The sequence below is a fragment of the Accipiter gentilis genome, chromosome 22, assembly GCF_929443795.1.
Source record: "Accipiter gentilis chromosome 22, bAccGen1.1, whole genome shotgun sequence".
Lineage (NCBI taxonomy): Eukaryota > Metazoa > Chordata > Aves > Accipitriformes > Accipitridae > Astur > Astur gentilis.
In genome coordinates this window covers 20,214,708-20,240,510 of record NC_064901.1, presented here as the reverse complement: position 1 = coordinate 20,240,510, position 25,803 = coordinate 20,214,708, and the positions used below count along the sequence as shown (strand labels likewise).

Here is a 25,803-nt window from a genome sequence, read left to right as displayed (position 1 = left end):
AGGGACATGAAGGTCCGGGCCGCGACTACAGGCATAACTAACAGCCGCGCAGCCGAGAGCAGAAGCCCTCCCGCCGCCATTTTGAGAAGGGACAACCCCTTCCCTCACGGAGCCTCCCGCCCCGCGCGCCGGGGAAGAGGGGCGGGGCCCAGGCGCAGGCGCAGTGCGCCGCCGGGTGGCCACGTGACGCGGGTCAGCTGAGCGTTGGCGGAAGTGGCCGGCGGGGGCCTGGGGTGCCGGTGACCGTGGGCGGCCATGGCCTCCATTCTGGACGAGTACGAAGATTCCCTGTACCGCTCCGCCTCCGTTCAGCAAAGCCGCGCTAGCGTGGGCATCCCGCACTCCGGTAGGTGCGCGGCGGCGCCCACGCACCCCTCTGCCCGGGCCGGCCCCCGGGGGCAGCGCGGCCCTGTGGTTACAGCCAGGCCCTGAGCGTGGCGTGGCGTGTCCGTCCCTCCCAGCCCGGTGTCCGCCCGGCCGGAGGCCTGCTCCCACCGTTAGCCCCTCGGCGGGGCCTCCCGCTGCGGGTTTTCCTGTTGAGAGGGGGAGGCGAGGTGGGGAGCAGGGCACGTCAGGCTGTGCAGAATGCTTCCACGAAGAAGTGTATCGCTGTGTTCGTGGCATAAGATTCAGCTGCGCTTTGGTTTTCCATTATTTGCTGTGCGAAATGTTTTGGCGCGGGGGGACGCTCGGTTCGTGGTGAAGCTCGAGGGTGATGCAGGTCATCGTAGGAAAAGCGAGGTGCGGGTTGTCTGTGGGAGGGCTTCGTAAGGCCATAGCCCCTGCGCTGTGAAGCGGTGGGTGTGTGGTGGAAACACGTGTGCATGAAGGGGCATGCCTTCGTAGTCACAGATTATAACCACACCTCGGCACCATTCAGTTCAGAGCTGTGGTAGTTGCCTGAGATCATCTCACCAGCTTGCTTCCTTGTTGGTTTTTTGTTTCCTCCTCTCTGAGGAACCCAGCTGTTAGAGTATTCTGGCTGTGTGCTCAGCTATACCTGCATGGGGTAGTTGCCTAACCCAGGGGCAGTTTACCAAAAACTTCATTTTTTTAGAGTGGTTCCCCTTAGGCTGACTACATGATGGCAAGGTTACTGCTGAAGAAGATTACCAAGAAAGCAATCTGTATCACAGTTAAACTTTGCTGTCAAGGTCTGTGACGCTTTGGTACACTGTACTCTTCAGAGAGGTGTACAATCAATGTAAAGTAACGGTGTGATGACCAGTCAGTTGTTTCTTTCATTTGAAAGAAAGCAAACAAATGGCAGATATATTCCATGATAATTCAAGGTTTATTAGGTTCAATAACTGTTCCCTATTAGATGCCACTTCACAACATTGTATTGAGTATGGCAGGGAACTGTAGGTTCTGAGAGGATCCTGTTCTTCCAAGTATTGTCAGGGTAATACCAGCTGCTATGCAGAGCTGGCATTTTTGAGTTGCAAGTTTGGAAATGCATGGACACATTCTTTCAAGTTTTTTCCTTGGATAGTGTTGCCCACCATTAACCTTTGGGGAAACCAGGTTGCGTGGTTTATATATGTGGTAAGAATTGATGAATTCTGTCATACTATGTTTATTATTGAGTATAAATACCCAGACAGTGTGTATATACAGCCAGTATAAATACAGACAGAATTACTCTGAGTCTAGGTACTGAAGTAGTTATGTTCCCTGTGTTTGTTTTAACATGCACAGTTATTTTGTTGTGTAATGTTAGATAAAGAAGAAGTGTCCTGAATAGGTGTTGTGCAAAACACTGTTGGGACAAGCTGTGTTACTGAAAATAAATTTTCAAGGACTCAGCTTTTCTTCTTGACTGCTGCAACACTGTCTCCAGTCATGGCTGTCTTACAGTTGAGAACTCTGTCTGTTTGCTGACAATTGATGTTGGCAAAAGAAGTTTGGGAAACTGCTTAATTGCAAAGGCACAGCCTAATCAGGATTTTAATTATTCTTATATCAGACCACACTGGTAATTTTGAACAAAACTTGGACTGGTAGTTGTGGGAAATCAGAAGTTTAAGCAAATTGATTTTGGAAAAAAGATTCAAGTAAATAGTTAACTTCCTGGAAACAGTCCTTAAGGTTAGGTTGGAAATTTTGGAAGATGTTAAAACTTACTCCTCTGTTTCAGTTAGTTGTTCCCTATGCTTGTTAAACTGCAGGTACGATTTCTCAAAGTTATAGATAACCAAGCAGTGACTCTGTTGCCAACCTAAAGTACTGCTGCATTGTAAACTTCAAGTACTGCAGTTCCAGCGTGAAAAGACCTACTTTGACCCACTAGACTTGCCTGATGTTGGTGAACTTAGATCTTTGAACAGATTAAAAGCTCTAAGGAAAAATGCAGATTTGCCCAGAAATCCGGGTGGTAAATGCTGCAGTAGAATCTCTTCTGAAGGGAAGACAGACATTGAGGTCAGGTGGAAGAGGGGACTGTTTGAAAGGAATGCTCGTTATAAAATAGACATCTCCTTTGTATAGAGAACTGTAAGTTAAAGAGTTCATCCTTCTGTTAAGGACACTAGTTAAAATCCTCATGTTAGTGATGATGATCCTACAGTTGTTATAATTGTAATGGATACAGTCCTACAGAGTCTAGAATGCTGGAAGCCTGTCCACTGGCTTGAACTATGACTGAATTAAAACAAAACAAAACAAATCCACCCCCCCCCCTTGCATATAGTTGTGCTAGTTGTTCCCTCTCCTTACTGTGTTTGGGTTTCCTTGCTGTCTCAGCCAGCATTGTTTTGCCTGGTGGCAATCTGAAAAAAATTCAAGATTGCCTGAATGAATATAACTTGGTGGTCCATTGGTATGTGGGTTTTTCCCATCAGAGTAATCCTTCCTTTTAATATATTTTAAAAAATATGTATTTATATTTATTGGTTAGCTGTGATATCACATGAATCTGCAGCTTGGGAGCTTTGTCTGCATGTTTTGAACCACAGTTCATAACAGCAAATTTAAACTGTGGCATTGCAGCTCCCTAATCTAAAATGTAGAACATCTGTTTTGCTTAACTGAAAATAAAGGAATAAGCATTTGCATAAGTGGGTAATGTTCAAGATGTGGATCAATGTATAAGAAAAAAACATAATGTGCTGAGCAAAAGGCTGCCTACTCAGATTGTGGTTGCTTTGTCTATTCCTGCCTGTGCATCTTTCTTCTGAAACAAGAATCCTTTAAAGATCCTGCAGCTGGTCTAGTGGTGAGGCAGAGGCAAGGAGAAGGCATTGATGAAATAGGCAATGAAAGGATTCGTAGTGTTAGCAGGCTACTTTTCACTACTACACTGTCTTTTTCAACAGCAACAGGGCTGAAATTAGAGTTTTTCAGGATAATTGGAGGGAGGTTACAGGTATTGAGTGTGCTTCGAAGTGGTGCTGTTAGTCCCAGTCTAAAGAGCGTAGGCTTATGCTCTTTAGGATGGAAGCAGTCTGTTTCCTCTGAGATACAATACCAGGTTTCTTTTTTCTTTAATCCTAGTTAGCTACTTTGGCCATGAATGACCTTAATTTGCTATAGCTCTTTGCGGTTTTAATCTTCCTGTCCAGGCTAACTGCTGCATGGATCTCCTTGTTTTAGAAATCCTTCACTCGCACATGGAGCGAAGCAAATGGGTTAACCTAGCAATGTATCAATCTGTCTTGCTTTCTAGCTTGAGGTAGCGTGGTTAGACTGAGGTCCTCTGCTGTTTTATTTGTCAGAGGGTTATGCAAGGCTTTGTGCGTATGGGAAATTCAGTCACTGGGAAAATTTGTCTCATGGGATTGATATGGATCAAACTTTGTGATAAGATCTGTTTGTGGATGCACATATGTTCCAGGATTTTGCTAATGAGTATCATCACTTGGTTTTGGTTTTATATGAACGCATTCTTATTTTGAAGTTCACTGGCATATCTGAGCTCTTTTGTAGTTTTTTGCTTCCTCACAGGAAGACCATAGAGTGCTGTCCTCATTTAGAAATAGAATGGCATGCTCTCTGCACGTCCAATGCTTTTGGGTGCAGAGGTCTACTCATCTTCAGTGAAAACTAAATCTGTCATGCTGCTGCTCTGTGCTGCCACGTGGTGTTACAGGTTCACCTGTCCTTAAAAGTTTTAGTTTGTTGACTACTTGCCCATGGCTGGGCTTTTGCCTTTGTCGTAGCCAAAGGAATGAGTTTGAACTGCATCTTGTGCTTTGCCCATCTGCACTGAAGATCATAAGAGGGTTTTATTTAAGCAATAGATTTCTAGGTTTTATTTATTAACATATTTCTCCAGAACTATGTCACTTCCCTCAGGTTAGATCTTAATTCTCCATTCTCTGCCTTTCCCACCTAGATCTCCTTTGTAAATAATCCCTCAACATGCCTTCCTATGGATGCCACATTTCCCAAGCTGGTTGGGACTAAACCGACTAGCTGAGTACTTAATTAGTTGCATGAGCTAACTTGCTCTGGTTATACACACTCCCCTTTTTCAGTTCATTGATTTGTCAGGTTTGCTTGGTTGGGCTTAAAATGCAACATGTGTCCTGTAAGGTGGCCTTGTCTTGTCAAACTTCAACCCTTGGCTCTAACCTCAACTTAATTGGGCAGTTCTTAGAATTCAGGCATGGTTTTTGAAAGGATCTGAGGATTAGGTTAGTCTGGCTCTGTCTTGGGATTTGCCATGAAGCAGTAAACCAGTCTGAAGGAGTTTTTGTTCAGGAGGCAATTTATGCCAAGATTGGAGCATTGATTCAGCAATCACCAGGTCTTTGTTACTGTTTTGACTCTAAGTAGTTCGCGTGCCTTCCAGCAACAACTGGAAAGTTGCAATTAGGATAGTGTTATGGTTGGTAAAACAGCGTTATGGTAAAAGCATCATTGTGACCTCCAGCTGTGTTCCCTGCAGCAAATAATTCAACAGACATCTCTCGATGATGAAGTCTGCTGCGTGGATACAAAAAAGCCCAACATGACTTTAAAAATAGCTTTAGCTTGTGAACGATGGGTGTCAAGTGTGGTAGCTCATTCAATTCCAACATGGAATAAGAGAGAAATATATTTCAGTTAATGCCACAGTGGTCTCTGGGGTAGCTTGTATGGGAGCGTCAAACCAGAGCCCTCTTTGTGTCTTATGTAATACCAGCCATTCTTTCCTGCCTTGAAGAAATAAACTGTCAAACAAGGAAGACAAATTACTTTGTGATTCTACTCTCATTTTCAGCTTTTTATGGAGTTTATGTGACAGTTTTGTGGCTTCCCCTAGAATTCTACGTGCTCTCAAATTAATGCTTGTGACAAGTTTGCAGTTCTGTGACAAGACGGTAAAGCGTATTACTACTTTTCTTTCCTGTTATATATACAACTACGTGAGTGCTGCTCTCGGTGTTCGTGCTCCATGGAGCACACTCCCTTTTCAGTAAAACTCAGAGCAGGTGATGATCCTTCTAGTCTTTTAGGTTAGATTTTGATATACTGTGGGGCTGTTGTGGGTGTTTGCCTTGTTTTGTTTTTAAGCGTTCATGTTCTTTCTCCAGGATATGTGAATGCACGACTGGAGAAGGAAACACCAATATTTAACAAGCAAAGGATTGATTTTGCTCCTCCAGAGAAAATCAACAGCTTAGTGGTCTCCTCTAACCAGCTCTGTATGAGCCTTGGCAAAGACACCCTTCTCAGGTAATGCTGCCAGAGACCTGAAGTTATTGCTTGTTTTCCCTGCTTTTTTTTTTGTTTGTTTTTCTTAAGTTGTGAGAGAACTTACAATTCCAAACTGGATAAGAAGCCATGAACCCAATATGGAAAACAGTAGGCAATTATGCCTGCGTGAACTTTTGTTGGAAGCATGCTTTCTTGGTTTCTCTTTGCAGGATTGATCTTGGGAAGCCAGATGAACCTAATCAGGTAGAGCTGGGACGCAAAGATGAAGCCAAAGTCTACAAGATGTTTTTGGACCACACAGGTGAGGCAATGGGCTATGTATATTTACAGACAGTGGTTGGCAGCAGATGCAATTGAATGTTGTGCGTAACAAGCACTGGTGAAGGAATTCTCTTTCTGTTCTGTAAATAAGGAGAACAGGTGGTTCTGCTGTGGGCAGGACTCCATTGCCCAGGGGCCCTGCCTACTGATTTGCCCCTGTGCTATTAGAAAAACACTGATTTGTTGTGTGTATATTGTTGCTTTTGAACTCTTTGAAATGAATGCATGCAATTAGGCTGTTCTGAGCAAGGCTGCTAAAACCAATAAAAGGAAATCTTTGCTGTCACGCTGTGCTGTATGTGTTTGTATAAGAATTTTTAAAAAGGGCTGTAAAACGTATGCAGCTCATTGTAGCCTTGACTGCTTTTAACAAACAAAACAAAAATTTGGAAAGAGGTGCTCCTATTTGTCACCAACTGCCAGGGATAGGAGAGAACTTTGGGAACTATTTATCCTTAGAACACTTACTGAAACAGAAGAATACCTTCTCGCTGAAGGATCTGGGACTAGTAATTTAAGTTTGCAACATAAGGACGGCCATTCTGATCCAGCATGGAAATCCCCCACGTTCCTATGAATGCCTGGGAAAGTCTTGGATTAAGTATGTTGATATTGGAGCTTATCAAATATGAGGATTAGAAGCCTCAGGAATTTGGCTTGCTTAGGCATGGTCGTAATTTGTTCTCTTCTTCCCATCCCCCTCTCCTGTTGGCAGGCTCTCATCTCCTGATTGCTCTGAACACCGGTGAATGCCTTTACCTGAACAGAAGTGTTCAGAAAGTGCGAGCACTCTCCCGCTGGAAAGGCCACTTGATTGAAAGTGTGGGCTGGAACAAATTTCTTGGTTCAGAGACCAACACTGGACCTATCTTGGTGGGGACAGCCCAGGGGCAGATCTATGAGGCTGAAATATCTGTCAGCGAGGGAAGCCTTTTCAGCACTAACCCTGACCAGTACTTCCGACAGGTCTACACTCTGGAGGAGGAATCGGGACCTGCCCCGGTCTGCTGCTTGGAGATTGAACGTGGAATAGAAGGGAAATTTTTTATTATAGCCACTACTCGGAAGAGACTCTTCCAGTTTGTTGGCAAAGTGCCTGAAGGGACAGAGCAGCAAGGCTTCAGCTCCATATTTGCTATGCATGCTGACCATTTGCCCAGCTTCCGGGAGTTTCCAGCCAACCTTGGTTTCAGTGAGATAGCTTTTTACACCCCAAAACTGCGCTCCAACCCACGCTCCTTTGCCTGGATGATGGGAAATGGTGTTTTATATGGTACGTTGGATTATAGCCGTCCTGATTCAATTTTGAGTGATGAACGGGTCTGGGTTTATCCTTCTGATATTGACATAACTGTGAACAAGCCAATATCCATAGTACTTACCCAGTTCCACTTCTTGTTGCTGCTGCCTGATCGGGTGAAGGCTGTATGCACTCTGAATGGGCAGGTTGTTTTTCAAGATCTGTTCCTGGAGAAGTTTGGCTTACTGACACGCATGATCAAAGATCCCACAGTCCAGCAGATATGGATCCACACTGAGAAAGTAGTGTTCCGCTACCATGTCCAGCGAGAATCTAGAGATGTGTGGAAGATGTATATGAATATGAACAAATTTGATTTAGCCAAAGAGTATTGTAAAGACCGTCCAGAGTGCCTGGATATTGTGCTGGCAAAAGAAGCAGAGCACTGCTTCCAAAACAAGAGGTATCTAGACAGTGCCAAATGTTATGCGCTGACCCAGAACTACTTTGAGGAAATTGCCCTTAAGTTCATTGAAGCCAAGCAAGAAGAGGCCCTGATGGAGTTTCTGATTAAGAAGCTAAGTAACCTAAAGCCTTCCGAGAAGACTCAGACCACTCTGCTGACCACGTGGTTAACGGAGCTGTACCTGAACTGGCTAGGTATATTGGAAGGAGATCCCTCACAGCGAAATCTCTATTTGGATATCCGCGAGAAGTTTCGCACTTTCCTGAGCAGTCCTAAAAACAAAGACTGTCTATTTAATAACCGGGCATCTATTTATGAGTTGTTGGCAAGCCATGGGGACACGGAGCACATGGTCTACTTTGCAGTTATCATGCAGGACTACGAGCGTGTAGTAGCTCACCACTGCCAGCATGATGAATATGATGAAGCTCTAAATGTGCTGTCCAGGCACAGAGATGAGAAGCTGTTCTACAAGTTCTCTCCAGTCCTCATCCAGCATATTCCCAAGAAGGTAGTTGATGCTTGGATTTCTATGGGTTCTAGACTGGATGCTAGGAACCTCATTCCAGCCCTTGTTAACTATAGCCAGAGTGCCAGCACCCAGCAGATCAATGAAGCCATTAGATATATGGAGTTCTGTGTCTATCAGCTGGAGGAAACCCAGCAAGCCATTCACAACTACCTGTTGTCTCTTTACGCTTTGTGTCGGCCAGACTCACTGCTATCGTACCTGGAGCAAGCAGGAACCAACCCAAACAGGATCCACTATGACCTGAAGTATGCATTGCGTCTGTGTGCAGAGCATGGGCACCACCATGCATGTGTCCATATTTACAAAGTGATGGAATTATATGAGGAGGCTGTGGATCTTGCCTTACAGGTATGTGTGTGTCTGTGCATGCATGCTGTGATATATAGGAACGTAGCTTGTTCAGGTTATCTTGAACAACCGAGCATTGAGAGGAACTGGATAGACTCATCAGTATAGGAGTTGTGCAGCTAAGTCTAGGAAGAAAAACCTGTCTCTGTTAACATACTTCTGTGCTTTCACAATCGTTCTAAGTAGATAGCTGTCTGTGACAAGCCATAACTGAGGGTAGGCGCATGGAAAGTACAAGGGGGAGTACTGTCTGTCTTAAGCTCAGTCTCTAACATAAAATACCTTTAACATATCTACATTTATGCAAGACTTGTATAGCTATAGTTCAGGATTCTAATTACTTCCTATTCCTAGCTGTGATAATTATCACAGAAGAATGCCTTTGTCAGCTTAGTCTGACCTTCAGGGACATGTTGGATTTTTTTCTGTTGGCATTGCTGTGTCTTTGCTGAAATGTGTGGCCAGCAGAGATAGTGTAACATGGATTTGCCCTTATTGTAGTGCTGGGCTTTGTTGTTCTCTGCTGGGTAGCAAGCAAATCTTCAGGGAGGAATACTGGTGGAGAGGAGAGATGTTTGACATGTAAACAGGGAGCAGGCCAGTAGTGCAGCCCTAGGTAATGATAGCAATAGAAGTTTTCTATTAATGCAATGGACAGCAGGCTTTGAAGTTGAATGGTGGATAAACAGAGTGAGAAGCTTAACTCAGTTTCCTTGTCTGTCCAACTTCTAGGTGGATGTTGATCTTGCCAAGTCCTGTGCAGATCTCCCTGAAGATGATGAGGAACTCCGGAAGAAGCTCTGGTTGAAGATTGCTCGCCATGTTGTTCAGGAAGAGAAGGATGTCAAGAAAGCAATGGCCTGCCTCTCCAGCTGTGCCCTACTGAAGATTGAAGACGTCCTGCCATTCTTTCCAGACTTTGTCACTATTGACCATTTCAAGGAGGCAATCTGTAACTCCTTGGAGGACTACAATAAACACATTGAGGAGCTGAAAAGGGAGATGGAGGAAGCCACACAGAGTGCCAAGAGAATCCGAGAGGACATTCAGGAAATGAGAAATAAGTATGGCTCTGTGGAACCTCAGGAAAAATGTGCTGCTTGTGACTTTCCACTTCTAAACCGGCCTTTTTACCTTTTCCTGTGTGGTCACATGTTTCATTATGACTGTCTCCTCCAAGCAGTTTTCCCAAACCTTCCTGCCTATAAGCAGGCAAAACTCGAAGATCTTCAGAAGAAGCTGGCAGCTACCAGTCAGCCTTCCAAGAGCCACCATCGTCCCAAAGACACAGATACCATTAGCTTGGGGAAAGGGCAGCAGAGCCGGGAACAGATCAAAGCTGACATTGATGATATTGTGGCAGCCGAATGTGTGTACTGTGGTGAGCTGATGATCCGGTCTATTGACAAGCCTTTTATTGATCCCCAAAAGTATGAAGAGGAGATGCAAAGCTGGCTGTAGTTTTCCAAATCTGTAACTGTTAATGCACCAGAGTGGTTTTGTTCACAACTTGTGAAGCTTCTGTGGTGGGAATATAACCTCCAGAAGCAGGAACACAGTGGCTTCTATGGAACTCTACGGAAAGAGTAGTGGGGTCTTGTTATCAGGATTACAGTGAACTAGTCTTGAAAAATGGGGAGATACAGCTATGGCTGTCTAAGAACTTGAACAATAGTTAGAGCTAACATACTGGAATATATTTAGCAGATGTTTGCTGCTTGCAGTTCTTCTGAGGTTCTCAGTGTGAAGCTAATGGAGTGCCTTGTTGTCCAGAAGGAATTGGGAACAGCCTATGATTTGTCTTCCCTGTTGTGTGGTATTGGTTTTGGTGAAGACAAGCTTAAAGGGAAAAATAGTGAAGAACACTAAGCAGTGTAGTCTTCATTCATCACTTTCAAAGCTAGAATTGCCTTCTGTTTCCTTTTTGCTGAGAGTCTATAACCACATTGATGGAAAGAACATGAAAGGACAAATGCTCTTGCATATATATTTTGTAAACATCACGCTACACAAATACATGTTTCTACACAATGTAATATAAGAATGTGTATAATTCTCAAGCAGGAGTGTCTCATAATACACTTAAGTCATTTGTCTGCAATTCAAGGTGTATAATTCTTTTTCCCACAAGCTTTATGGACAAGCCCATACATTTGAATTTTCTGTAGGTGCTGTTTTTGGCAATACTTCCCAGGCTGTTCACCCCTTCCTCCCTCTCTCCATCCTATTTCTACTATGACTATCTTTGTACAGTGGGTCTTGGTTTTGTCTTCACCCCAGACCAAAACCGGTATATGCAGTAGTAAGGTTTCCACTGATACTCTGCAAGCAGGAATGCAGCCTGTTTGTATTGTCCTGCTGTGGTCCTCTTCAGGCTGCACTTGAGCACTAGACTAGAGATCTAGTCTTAGGTTCCCTCAAGGGTAGACTCCAGAAAGGTTCTTTTGGTGTGAAATTTGCTTTGCCATTTGAAGCCGGTACCTTGTGACTAAGCAGTCTTTTGCCTTCCTGACTGTATTTGATACTTACTGGAAGTGGCCGCAGGTCGATGCTCCTGTCTATTGCTCTGACTTGGAAAATTCTTCCCAGAAGGTGGCGATCACTGCACTGTGGGTGAGGGAACAAAAAGTGTTCTTTAGTGATTTAGCAAGGGTTCCGTGTTCTATTTTTGAAGAAACTAAAATTTTTATGAAGTTCTGCTGTTTGGGGCTGAATCACAAAGGCAGTAATTGGCAGAAGAATGGAATGATCTAAATGAAAAATGGTGATTCTTGTAATTAAGACAACAGAAAATACTGTCTTCTGAAAAACCTCTTCAGTTCTTTCACGTGAATGTATGAGCTTGTCTTGAGTACCTCTCTCAGTCTGCTAGTCACTTACCCTCTTTGTAACGTTGTAGAAATGGGTCTTCACGTCACTGAAAGGGAATATAAAATTGGTTTCCTCAAGGAGCTGACCTAAGAATTTTGATAACCGTTCAGAGCTCCAGAAGAACATCCATGCTTTTGTTGGGACCTTCAGCCTGGAATGAATAAATTTATCTGTGTAAAATGACACGAGTAATAAAAAACAGAGCTGACAGTCGGAAGACCTGAGGTTCTGAAATCCTCTTTTCATTGTTGGAGCTGTGGGATAGGCAGTCATATTATTACAACCTGGTAGTGTTTGTTGCTGGCTTATCAGAAACCACTGTTTCAGTGGTTCCATTAAGTGGTGGTTCAGAAACCCCACATGCTGTAGTTTTCTTTGGCTCTGGATAGCCTTTTGCCTTGAATAAGTCAATGGGTCTGCCAGAAGAATTTGTGATGGAAACTAAATGTGATGTCTTTTCAAGTTCAGCATTAAACCTGTTATAACTGGCCACTCCTGAATCATCATCTTTTTTTGTAAGCAGTGTGATATTTAAGGTGGTATGTGTCATTATAAAGCAACAGTAGCCCGCCACCCAAACCAGTTTCTGCTCAAAGGCAAGTGGCTGCTTTTCTGCCCTTCAGCAGAAACATGAGTAGCAGCTCATTCTCATGCAGGGAGTAATTTCAAGTTACTTATTTTCTTTGAGATGTTCTTAATACTTGTTCCATCTCTTTACTTTTGGTTCTTTACAGGATACTTCCTGGTATATTAGAATTATTATAGTCCTCCATTCTTTTCCTATTAGTGCTACAGAAGAGTCACATCGCTAAATTATTCTGTTGTGCTCTGAAGATTAGCAATATTATTTGCTTATAGATCATTCCAAGGAGATCTGCTAGTCCATAATATTGGAAGAAGCTTGTGTCTCTGTGAACTGAGGCACTGCAAGTAAATAAAAAACCTCAAGTCTTTGCCTGAGATGGAGTGGTAGGGGAGGGCACCTCAAGAACCTACTGATTCCAGTCTTAGGTATTAATATGTCTCGGTTAACAAAACTAGAACTAGGTGTTTTGTTTTGTTCTGGTTTTTTAATGACTGGTATGCAACATTCTCTGAGGGCTGTAGGCTTGTGCACCAGATACATATACCACAAATCTCATGCTTCCTCACCATGGTTAACTGAAAAATCTTTTAGGTCATTTGCTGTCAAGGCTGTGGGGAGCGTAAATGCCTGCAAAGATTCCAGCAGCAATTTAAATGACTAGTGCCAGTAGTACAGGAAGCTACATTAAGATATCTTCTGAACTTTCCCATGCTTCAAAAGTTTCAATAACCCCTCACCTGTGCTTCTTGGCAATTTTGCAATATCACTTGGTGAAAAAGGTAAGAGGGTTTTTTGTGGGGGTGGAGGGAAGTGAACTGCTTACTGTTCTCCCATAAATCTAATCTGCAAGATCTCTTCCTCTTTGCCTTCAGAATAGCACTTTTATCTCTTCTCCTTGTAATTTCAGCAAGTTACATTTTAGAAATCATGGTGCTTTGTATGTGTTTGGGTTTTTTAGCTGTGAATGAGCTATGAACTAGCTGTTACAAATGATGTGGCCTTGGGCCTTGTCCTTGTCTGTGTGAATAACCTCTACCATTTACTTTAATGCAGCTAGAGAACAGCATAACCAAAAGAGCGGGTGGGAGTCTTAGCCCTATGTAACCAGAACAAATATCTGCAGCCAGATTTATGCTGAAGAAATTTAGTTGTGCAGGCAAGGCCTAAAGTAAACTTGTGCCTACCACCTCACCTCTCCTACACTTCAAGCAAGGGATTGGGGAAATGCTGCAAGTTGGGAGAGACAACAGTGAATGTGTGTTATGGAAGAGTTTGTAGAGAATTTCGGATGCGCTTGCTGTTGGTCTATGTAGTTGGAAGCAGCTAACTGAAATGCTGAGAGCTGTGTGTTTTGTCTCCTTTCTAAAAATAAATGACTGGGCTGGAAATTTAGGAAGGCAAATTCCTAGCAAGCCACTAGATGTCATTGCTGTCCGTTTGAATAATGAGGTTTGCTGCAGAGAAGCTAAAGGTGTTCTGTAGCAGAAGAAAGAATGGTACAAAACAGTGAGGAACTGAAGCAGGTTCCCAGTGCTTTGGAGGCGGGGGAAGGTGGAGACAAACCTGTAAGGTAGTTAAATTGTCTCTAACTAAAAGGCAATTTCAGTTAACAGATGACTGTTTTTCAGGTTTGTATATCAAAAGCTGGATTTACTCTGCTAACAAATTAGTATCAGTCCTCTTTTGTTTAATTGCATTCTAGTGTAAGTTCCTATAGACCTACCTGATTTAGTAAACTGTAGAGAGATCATCCCTGGGCTTGGAGTTGCAATATCTGGTGGCTTTGGGTCTGGCCGTTTTTGCTCGCTTCCTCTTTACCCTGTCCTGGCAGCAGAGATGGTAGAAGTGAATGTGAGCCAGGTCCTTACCTGCCTGAGTTCACATCTACTGTGTTTTGCTGAAAGCACCAAAACCGAGTTTGTAATACGATATGGGACACAGACTTGCATAAACAGCGAAGTTAACGTGTTCGCTTTTGCCTCTGAGTTGTGGGGTCATAATCCTAATAAAGGGGTAAGTGGGAGTAGGAACATCTTGTACTCCATCAAAATTAGATGTAGTAGTTTGACTCAGACTGTAGTCATGTATTAGCGTGTAGTTCTTGGAATGGGTAGTTCCCATTCACTACTGCCCTGTCAGCGTATAGACTGTTTACAAGTGCAGACAACTTCTAGTGGGAATTCATGGTAAGTCTGTTGTTCCTTGCATCACTTCATCCAACAACCCTGTACTGAGCTGTGGGAAGACAGACTGAAAACAAGCCTCCTTCTTGCAACAAGTGTGCTGAGCTGAAATCTGAGGTTTAAAATATACAAGACCTGGAATTTTTGATTTTTAAATTATTTTTATTCAGATAGATTAAGTCTTTTTCTCCAAAATAGGTGGAGTACCATGTGATTCACTGTGGTATGTGTAGTGTTTATGAGAGAATCTTATGACATCCTCAGAGCAGAGAGAGGCTGTCCAGGATCTCCTATCCTTTTTGTACATGGAAGAAGGGATGCCCTAGAAAGGAGAGGGAGTGGTGGTTTCTATAAAGCAATTTGGCCAAACTTTATGTATCTGACTTCAGAGAAGCTTCCCCAGTGGAACTGTGATATTGATGAATCTGTACTTTTCACACTGAGGTGCTGAAGAAAAAGCTCATTTCCTTTAGAATAGGAGTTTTGGTTAAATTGAAGAGCTTGCGGCTTGAAAGTAGAACATTACAGGAGTGCCTTAAATTTGCAGTGGGTTGTGTATGGGTTCAGCTCCTAAACTATCTGCTGTCTCTGATCATGCCCAGTCCAGACTTTACAGCTTAAGAGCTCTCTAGGATTTGAGCTTCATGCTGCTGTGATTTTGGAGAATTGTGATACTTCCCCCTCAACTCAGTGTTTGGGTTTTTTCACTCCCACATCTCATCGAAAGGCATCAGGCTACTTACCTGGGGTATGAGCTTTAAACCAACCTGGCCTGCAGCTGCTTTCAGGTGGAAGGAGGGGAAAAAGATTAAACAAACTTGTTAGATCTACCTGTTGAAACTGGTTGAGGTGGAGAGAAAAAGGGGCTCAGGCATTTCCTCTCTGTAATGGCCAGAGGTATTGGAGGCAGCTTGTTTAAGTAAGATGGGTTGCTTAGGAACAAGGAAGCTACAGGAGCACTCTAAGGTTACAAGTACAGCTATAACTGATCCTACAGACTCTCTGTCATTGTGGGGCAGCTCAGCAGAGGACAGTTTCCAACTTGCAGCAAGTCAGTATTGGGTTCAGGTACGGGTAGTAGAAAACTGTTGGTCTTTGACTAATTAACATGGTTCTAGCAAAATAGCTGTTGTCCAGTTTTTCTCATAGTAGCTATAAAGATAATATGTATAGCTGATCTAAATAAAATAATATTGCACGTGTAGCTGAACCATATGTCACCATCCTTGATAACAGGGCCATAAATTTAGATCAGCTCATGCTGTTTGAAAGAGCTGAGCAGAATGTTGCTAGCTGAGGAGAAAACAGAGTAGAGACTTGCTCTCCGAGATGTCCCAATTCTTTGTTTAATACTTGCCAGTGTGACACAGCATGACTGTCTCAGAGCGACATCTGCATTTGTGTTACAGTGGTACATTCTGCTGAGCAGCCTTTTTGGGAGAAAAGCACTTCCTTATGTTCTGCAGTCTGTTTCAAACACTTGCCTGCTTGCCCAGTTAATGAGATTGGAATAACTAGGACCATGTCATCTTTCTGCTATGTTCTTCTGAAGGGTTGCTTATGGTAATCCTCAGTATGTGCTTCAAAGACTTTTGCAGTGGCAAGGTTTCCAAAGCAAAAAATATTTTAGTACAGGAAGGAACATACAAAACCCCATTCCATAATAAGCCAGAGTTTTTTTCTTTCTGTTGAAAATTCTCAGTGAGAAGGTAAGTGTAAACTGTAAAGTAACATTTTTTTCATTTCTTTTGGCTCAGACTTCTCAAGGAACATATGAAGGACAGAAATGTCCTCTTCTGTGAGCTTGAGTGGGTGCAAATCAGTTAATGTGGACTTTTCTGTTTATAAGAAGGCTATTGATTGAGAAATGTCTTGTGATCCTTGATCTACCCAATATTTGTACACACAGCCAGTTTTAGGAGACTCAGAAGTGGAGCAATGTACAGCAGTATTCAGCAGTCAGCAAGCCTAGACTCTGGCAATAGTTTCTTTGCTGGTGTAGAATCAGAGTTTGCTCCCTGAAAGCTGTTTTTCTCTGCACCGTGGTTACAGAAGCAGTAGGGATTTTTCAGAATAATCTTGAGTGGCCCTTGTATCCTTATGGAGAGGTACCTGTAAAGTGGTAAATTAATGGAATTGAGTGATTCAGTACTGTGTTTCAGCAGCTTTGAGTTACAGCGAGTTGCTTACTTGATGCTGTGGCACCTGAGCCAAAAGTAAAGGTGTGGATTATTTGCCCGCCAGGCATCTTGTCCTGCCCCTAGTTATGCTCTGAAGAAAATCAACAACTTGAGAAGTTCAGGCTGAACTTAGGTTGAAATGAGGAAGTAGGAAGAATTTCTGCACACAACATAGGTATTACTGGCAATCCTTCAGCACATCTGCATAATGCTAGGCCAGACCAAGCTTGCTGGATGCTTTCCAAAAGTCAACTCAAATCTGTAGGTAGGGCCTTGGGCAGAAGTTCAAAGTGCTCTCTTCTTATCCCTTTCTTCAGAAGTCAGAACACTTCTGGAGCTGACTGCCTCCTTATGAGACCTTGAATCAACAGTGGTGGTAGGGCCATTTCTTTGTGATGCCTGACGTAATGTACCTTTTTTTATGCATTATTCTGCCGCTGGTACCAACTCAGCAGCCACCTCTGTCTCCCACTCACTTCTTTCACCTTCTCTGCTCACTGCTGTAGCAAAGAACTGTTTGATTCCGACATCGATACTAAATATAGGAAGGGTTAATAGGGGGTGAACAGTGAAACTCCCTGCCACTAAGCTTGAAAACTAATGAAGAAAGGAAGAGAATTATGTGGAGAGGGTAACAAGAGGCTCACTAGCTTCCATGTTTCAGAAGGATGAAACATGGGAGACAGACCAAAGCTGTGCCAGGGTAGTACGATGAATGTAGCTTGCAGTCTTTATTCCAATACAGCAGAATTAGTACAGGCTGTGAAAATAGTTGCTTCTGTCCAATCTTTCTTTCCTGAAGAGTGTACTGCTTTTCCCTGAGTCACAGGCAGAAGCATCAAGAGAAGGTTGTGAGGGAAAGGGTGTCTCAGATTTTATCATTTGTAACAGACACAGAGGATGATCTACAAACTCCTATATTGGTGGAACGAGGAGGAGTTAGAGTAGGACAGAGCATACTTTGGACTCAAGAGGGTTACTGATGTATAAACAGCTCTTCTAGATGCTGCTGAGTGTCATACCTGGCTTTTAGGTGCTTTTATTTCCTAAACTACCTTGTCTGTATGTTGAAATACTCAGGATCCTGAAAATGCTCTTAGATGCTTACACAACTGAGTCACTACTAAGGTGTCAGCAGGACAATTGTCACGTCTTTGTATTAACGCCGCCATCTCTCACTTGCCCAGTGTAGTTGTTCAGAGCTGTCTAAGCAGGGAAGCAACAGGATGGCTGTTTTAACAAAGTTTGAGATTAAAATCTAAAGAGATTGCCCACAGGAGCATGGTCACGTTGAAGAACTGAGTCTGGATTTTTTGTATTTTTTTCACTGCTTTTCCAGTGCCACAAATGACATCTGAAGAGGATTTGGCTTTTCACTATGCCCCCTTCTTTCTAATACCATTAGTAAGTATGGGAGGTTCAAGATGGCTGGAGAAAGTATTCCCTCCATTGACAAACAGCGACCTGATCTTGCACAGAAGAGACCGAGGTCTTCCCCCTTTCAAGATGGGGATCACACAATATCCCCATTTCAAAACAAAACCCAAACCCCCAAAAGCAGTGTGGCAAATCTCTCTCTACCAGCTCTATTTCTGTTCCCTCTCTGAAAGTTTTAAGTTATCTAATTTGCGTCACAAACTATACAGAACCCTTGTTTTTTGGTAGCAGTCCAGGTTGGTAGCCTACAAAAAGTTATTGTGTCCAGATGCCTCCTGTCTTTGGGGATGTAAATGCAACTGAACCAGCATGTTGCAGGCTGCAGCTGTTAGATGGAGATTGCAATAATGTCCCTGAAATGCTGGATTTAAAAAAAAAAAAGAGTTGTTGGATTTGATTAAATGGGGATCTTGCTCTCTGCCCTAATGTAATCCAATACGTATCAAAGTCACCCCTTTCCTTTAATAGCAGGAAGGAAATAAGATCTGTATCTCTTGGGAACATGCTTCTAAAACCAACTTTCAGTTGCATTCCTCCGTCTCCTTTTAGTCCCTTTGAATAGTAAAGATTCATGTTCTCGCTTTTTTAGTCACAACAGCCTGGATATTAGATCACTTGAGGATGTTGTTTTTCTGTCACAGTCTCATTAACATCTTAGCTTGGGTGTTGGTGCTCCTCTCCCATGTTCAGGTGCTTAGTAAGGATTCTTATCGCCCCAAAACAGTTACTTTGGATCCCAGCCCAGCATGCGTGGGCATTGGCAGCGTTTGGATATTTATAGGGATTTCTACTTCCTTCTTTTCTTTGGGCCACTTTCTTACTACAAGAATTCCTTGTTCCTTCCAAGCTCCAATGAATGCAACACTCCCAGGGTGGTATCTGGGCAGTAGATGTTATGTATGTACCTTCCCAGCTGCTGGGGCCAGTGCAAGCAGGTAGAACACAGCAGTGGCCTGCAAGGCACAGGAAAAAAAAAAAAAAAATAAAGGGCACTGCCTTTTTTCACCCCCTTCTGCCTAGTTTTGGGAGATTACTTAGTCTTTTTGATTTATTGTTGTGTTAAACTTGGATATCTTGACATCTAGAGCACCATTATAAAGTGACTAGAGAGGGTCAAATGCTCTGAACATTTTTCTGGTTGAAATTGTCCTGAGTCTATATAGTGTGGCAGAAGGGCAGACAGCAAGGATTGGATCTTTCAAACAGTACAATACTGGGTTTATTTTGATTCATTCTTTGAAAGGTGAGTCAATATAGTCTGATTCTTACAGAGGTCTTTACAATTACCACTTAAACTCCTGTCTCTTACTTTCTAGGTACCCATGGTAGAGCAGGACAGCAGCAGTGGTAGTCACTTGACAGCTCCATGTGTGCGGAGTAGCTCAAAGCATTTGCTGACCAACCAGCCAGCTGACAACGGGAATGTGGAGCAGCAAATTCCCTTTTGCTTTCCTTTAGTGGAGGCGCTGGCTGGGTTTCTCTGTTCCACCCAGCTGCTGTTTCCCTCAAAACTTGTAGGAATCTGGCAACTTTGAGACTCTGCCTTATTCTGAAATTCAGTTGTAATCTGTCAGTATGTCTCTGTTGGGAGCTCGGCACCAGTAAGTGTGATTTAAGAAGCTTTGTTTCTTTTGGAAGACAGAGGAATAATGCAAATATTATATCTGAGCTGCTGTAATCAAGACTTGGAAGGACTATGTGAAATGGAGCAGGACCCTGAATGCACGGCTGGAGAAGGAAAACCTGCAGGGGCCATATTTTGAGCATTTCTTATCAGAAGGCACTAAGAGACTAGATTAGGAGCCGTTACTTGAAAGAGTCCGTAGCATCCTCTATGTCTCATTAACAGATGGTTCTAAAAGGCAACTGTGGAAATGCAAACTCATGCGTGTTTGTGCTTACTCTGCTCTGTGTCTTTCCTGGCAGCACTCGCTGGCATAATCTGTTGGAAATTAACCTTTTCTTTGAGGTATCATTGCAGAGGCTGGTATAATTCATCCCATTGCCTGTGACAAACCTGTGTCTCACCCCCTCCACACTCTTCCCAACAAGAAGGAATTCTGTCAGAAAGGTAGAGAAACGCTGGGTATAGGATCTCACACTTGTGACAGGCAAACTTTCTTCTGCTGTAAGTTTTTCTGTGCTTTCATTGCCAGGATTGTCCGCACAATCCTCTACCCCAATTACCCATTGATTAGGGCTCCTCTGGTAATCTGCCAGATGCAGGTTTGTTACCAACAGATGGCAGAAAGCATTTGAGGTAATGAGAGAAAGGATAACGATTGCTGATCTGCATAATAATCAGCTTGTGAACAGGTTTCATGATTTTTTTTCTGTTTCCACTGGCTCAAAGATTGCACTGTTGGACAACCGGGCACCTTCTCTTGGGTTAATGAAATAGTAATGGAAGAACCCATTTCTTCTAGCCACTGTTAAGATTTCTGAAGATGCATGTAGTCTCCACCACTGACAGATTAAGATTTTATCCAGAGAGTCAGAGATTGTACCCAGGGTACTAGGAATGAACATTCAATCCTCTTGTGATCAAGACCTCTAACCAACCAATGTGGTCAGAAATACTTTCCCTTCTCTCTTTTCTGAGGCAGCTTTCCTCAGCTCTACCACAAGGCAGGAAGATCCCTCACCTCTTGGACCAGCATCACCTTTGCACTGTCCAATGCTTAGTCTGAAACAATGACTTTCCACTTCCATGTGGTTTGGAGTTCTTCAATCCAATTCTGCTGCTTAGCATGTTGAGACAGCCACACAACTGCCACATACAAGTCTACATCTAAACTATTCTGGAGTCCTTGCAAGAAGTCGTCTTCTCTGATGTACTCTAGAGCAGTGTTACTGGAGTAATATACCTCATAACTCACTGGTTTCCTCTGCTGTGCAAGACCTGTAGTATGGATTTTTACTGTTTGAAATCTATACGCATTTAGACCGTTTCCATTAGTAACTGTCACTATGTGAAACAAGCCATGTAACACTTACCCAAAAATCATCTTGCTGCCATTCACTGTGAATTTTGGCAAAGGATTTGGGTTGAAGAACTTTCTCAAAAAGTAGCCTTACGCATGTGTGGTAGGTGCTAATGCTGGGCTGTTTTCCATTTATTCCCCAGGTGGGCTGGCAGACACAATAAACAAGTTTCCATCAAACCCTTTTACTTTGTGAAATCCTTTTCTTCTTTCAAGATCTAGGAGTTTTTTGAAATTTGGACTTGATTCTACAGAATAGTAAATGCAGATGATTTCCCTGAGAATCCTTTCTTTTTACCCTGGGTGCTGATAATACAGCAGCCCCCTGCCAATTCTCTGGAAGGATGATGTTTATCACAATCTCATTTGTATCACGTGCAGCCATGCACTTGTCGCTAGTAATTTTAGCATCTGAACCTTACAAGGCAATCACTATCTACTCCTGTCAGCGTGTTGCAGCTGTATAATCTGGAGGAAAGGGATGATTTTTATTTTTGAGCTTATAATCTGAGGCATGAGGCTTTACTATTAAATCTTGATGCTCTACTACAGACATTGCTGTTGGTTACAGGATTTTCCTGCCCTTAGCCTGGTTTCTAAGGAAACGACGCCTGGGCATCTGAGCTCATGCACATTTGTTATATCCTTTTTTTTTTTTTTTTTTTTTTTTCCTGTGTCTGTGTTTTCCCTCTACAAGTTCTGAGTCTATTTGCCAAGTGCAATTTTATTGGACACATATATTGTAAAGATACTGACTTCCTGTAAGTTCCCTGAAAATAGGTGATGGGGAGTGGCTCTTATTTGTCCATAGACAACACCCATAGTGTATGCTCAAAGTTTGAGATACTAGAGAATCCATGTGAAAGAAAAAACAGGGAGGCTGTGGCCAGAGGAAGTTCTTCGTCTGATGCTGGGGCTTGTTAGACACCTGCGAGTCCAAATACTAATTCAGGTAACAGCCATCTTCTCTAATTTGACTTCTGCAACTGTTTGTGAAAAGTAGTCACCGTAGTTACGGGGGGGGGGGGGGGGGGAGTGGGGGGGTGGAAATACCCAGTACCTTGTATTTTTCAGAGACTACCTACGACTGTCCTAATTTAGCACCACCGCAACATTACAGGCTATCCTTGTAGGTGCCTGTGAGACACTTATAACATGTTCTGTTTATTTTCTGGGAAGAGAATGGCTGAACCATTTCCTGTGTTAGAGACCAATGTTTCTAAAGAGAGATGGGAGCTTTTAGCCATTCTGTTGAACAGGTGACCCCTCTGTTGAACAGGATTAAGTTGGGTCTTGCCCAGAAGCCTTGCAGGGAGGGAGAAGAGCCTGAGGAAGAGATTTCATGTGCATCTGAGCTGGCATTAATTTCTTCTGGCTTGTGGATGACACCAGTGGGCAGTAATACCTGACAAGGTATGTGTAGAGGGAGGGAAGGGGTGGGAAAAGGGAGAAGGACTTTAATCTCTTAGTGATGGTGAGCTATTTAGTTTACTGTATCTCAGGCTGCTGAGAGTTTGGATATGTAAAGATAACATGTATTCCTAAGGCAGGATCTCTCTTGGTGGGAACAATAATCATGACAAATGGGAGTCAACTGCGAGACTGTGTGTATCCTGACAGCAGCATGCTGGGTGAAAAACAGACTTCTTGGAACTGATCAGAGTGTAAGTAAAAACAAGTGTGCGGGGGGGTTGTTTTTGTTTTTTATGTTTCTCCCAAAGAGCACTGTCTGTTAATACTTCTTCTTTCTTTGCTGTTACTCGGAGACCTGCCTGGTGTTAACTGATTTCAGGGTAATCGGCAGACTTCAAGGTGCAGTATTGCTGCAGGGTTAACGATTCTCTGCCATGGGAAATTGGGGCACACTGTGGCAGGACTGGTTCCTTGAGTCTGCGCGGGCCACTTGGGAGATGGTAACAGCGCAGGCTGCTGGTAAAGGGCAGAGCTTTTTGTTGGGCAGCGGAGACTGGGGAGAGATGCCCCTGGTCCTCAAAGGGAACTTCTTTAGCTGGATTAGGGGTACGTGTGTGTGGGGAAGGGAGGCTTTCCAGAAGAAGAACTGGGGTCTGGACTGTGTCCATCTGCCTCCACCCCATTAATCTTTCCAAAAGGCAGTTACGTTTGTTAGCTGGTAGAGCTGAGTTACTTGACTGCTGGCAGAGGGTAATGCTGCTGAGCTTGGTTCCTCCTGAGGGAGGTTGAGCAGGACTGCTCCTGCCACTGAATTCCCAGTGATCACATGTAGATTGAGGCTGTCACACTAATTGCAATGCTTCACAAGACGTACTGGAGCTTCTACATCAACTGTCTAAGTCAAGGAATGGAGAGTGAGGGTTTATTTAGGGGACAAATAGAAGTGCCTCTAGACTACAGAAAAAAAGGCAGAGGGCCTTTAATGTTTTTAAGAGCATCCCTCTCTGTAAGTTTCCTTGAAAGTGTTCTCAAGGCTGCTGTGCAGTGTAATGTCACTCCAAGCCCATACAAGAGCAAAAATGCTGCTCTTTAGCAGGTGAAACAGATGCTCGGATGAATGAGGCTGCGTTGCTTAAGGCAGTGCGTTCAATGAAGCAGTATCCAGAACGTTTCCTGCTGGCAAAAGTGAGGCTAAGCTTAGAAGCCACTGAGCTGCTGTTAATAGCTTATCACAGTTATTTTCTCTCTGCTGTTACCCTGGCTTTGGTCCACCTGGTAATACTGTGCACCTCCTGTAAATGATGTAACCTGTGCAGTCTTTTTTTTTAGACAGCAGAGAGGTGCAGGGTTTTATGTTCAAAAGCAGTTGATTTGTTATTGATTACAGTATACCTAAATGCTTTCTCTGGCCTTAGTCTCTTGCAACTTAACATAACCAAAAGGAGTAAGAGGGATTATAGAGAATAGGTAACTCACATTTCTACATGTCTCTGATCCTTATTTGCACGTGCTTATCCAGGGTGCTGCTGAACGCTTGTGTTTGCTGCTGCTGAAATCGGTGCTCAGCACTCTTCAGAAATAAATTGCAGGGGTTTTATTCTTTATCCAGTATGCCTGCTTCCACTTTCTTCCTTCCATCCTTCTATGGAAACCCTCAGCAGCGCCACTTTTAAGGCTTCAGAGAGTCAAACTACAGCAAAAGCATTGCCAGTGACTTCACAGAAAATAGTGGCTGGCACATGGCATCTCTAATTCCTTGTAGTGCTTAACTAGTCTGAGAATGCTGAGCTATTCATTAGCACACATAACAACAGTACTGTGTGGTACTTCAAAGAGGGAATTTAAACTCAACAGTCCTACTGAGATATTTTATTGCCTGCGGCTTGAGGCCCTTTCTTCACAGTGAAGATGTCTGGCTTCATAGGTGCGGATTGCTTTATTTAGAGATGGCACACTTTTAATTTATCTTTAAAGGCACCCTTTCATAGCAGCCCCAGCTCTAGAGTGAATCTGAGTGTGTTTTTTGTGTGATGTGGTGGGTAGTTCTGAGAGGGGACTGGATACTTGTAGAGGCTAATCTTTCTCTTTAAAAAGAGCTAGGAAGCATTGCAAACACAAATGGTCTAAGTTTTTGGGTCCCTCACGAAGCGCTCCGTTCTGCTGTACATCCTGAGTCCTGGACAGGCCATGGTGAGGCAGGACACTTCATAAGCCTCTCAGTGCTCAGAAGCTTTAGGTAAGTGCTAAGAGCTGCAGAATAGGGATGATGCAGCTAGTGTATAGGCAGCAGATTAAGCTGAGATGGCTGAACTGATTAGGATCCCCAGTTTTTCTGTCCCTCCCCAAAGTTGTTGCCTTGCAGTGGTGTTGGCTGGGGAGGATCTGAGTAGATGAGGAAAATCAATGCTCAAACTCTTGGAGAACAACTTTTAATCTCTTCTTGAGCCAGCCTGAACAGCTCTGCTAAGTAGGAAAGAAAGTCTGGTGGTGAGGAGCATCTTACCTCGATAGTTTACAGGAGATACCAAAAAACCACACCATGAAGTTAACTTTGATACATGATGGTGGTAGAGAAGCAGCTATGGCTCTTTACCAGCTGATCCTGCAATGGGGATGGTGCTCCCCACTTGAGGGAGACATGGTGGATGGCTGCAGGAAGAGGAGGGGGATTGCTTCATAACTATCACAGTTTAATCTGCCAGCACATATGAGAAATGCCACAATTCTAGTTTTTGTTCAGCAGGGCTCTGTTTCCTGCTCTCAGTTACTGGGCTGACCAAAAGGAAAGGTTGGGAGTCTATTTTGAACTGAGTATTGATGACTGCCACCACCACCCCCCCACCCCCCCTTTTTTTTTTTAGTATGATAGAGTGAAAGACTCTTCATGCAGTCAACACCTTTTTCTCAAAACTGATGCAAACCAGAACCAAATAAAATAGGTCATGATAAGTTGCTATTTGCTTAATGCTTTTATTCTTTGAAGGTGTGAAAAACTTAGTACATGTTCCTGGTTCTGATACTTGCCTACTCTGTGGCCTTGGAGTCACATAATGATATAATAAAATGGAAAGAATGATACCTGTGGCAGATGGCTGTGTGGCTATTTAAGGCTCTTGGAGGAAACAGGATTATAAGACAGGCTTATTTCTGAGTCGGAAAAGGCTCCATCGCCATGTGTATTAAGGGGATGGGGAGAGGAAGGCTCCCAAAGAAAGTGTGTTGAAGGTTTTCTGTCCTCTGCCTGGATTGCTGCCAGAGCTGGTGATGGAATGAGCACTGTGACAGATTAAAATTACACTAATCCAGATCATCCAGAAATGTAAGACCCCCAATCATGCCTGGGGAGGCCAGAAAATTAGACTGTTGCCAGTCTAAAAAGAGAAAATACTCTTTCCTAATGTTCCACTGGGACTATCATATTGCAATCCAGTGACCTCACTGTGACCTCACTCAGTGGTTTCTTGCTGCTCTTGCTTCATGTCTTCATTCCTCAGGAACTGAGGAATACTTTAAAGGCTGCAATGTGGGGGCAACTCACCTATTCAGTGTTTAATAGGTTAATGCTGCTGCTCCCTTAGATGTCTGGCATGTTTGCACTT

General features: G+C 43.4%; 1 protein-coding gene across 1 annotated transcript; it reads left to right on the top strand.

The window, feature by feature from the left end:
• The first annotated feature begins 203 nt into the window (after positions 1 to 203).
• Positions 204 to 21,063, top strand: VPS18 (VPS18 core subunit of CORVET and HOPS complexes). The gene is made up of 5 exons (XM_049825986.1): positions 204 to 346; positions 5,520 to 5,661; positions 5,853 to 5,944; positions 6,680 to 8,550; positions 9,283 to 21,063. Exons 1-5 carry the CDS (start codon positions 256 to 258, stop codon positions 10,009 to 10,011), a joined length of 2,925 nt encoding a protein of 974 aa, XP_049681943.1. The 5' UTR covers positions 204 to 255; the 3' UTR covers positions 10,012 to 21,063.
• Positions 21,064 to 25,803: the final 4,740 nt, after the last annotated feature.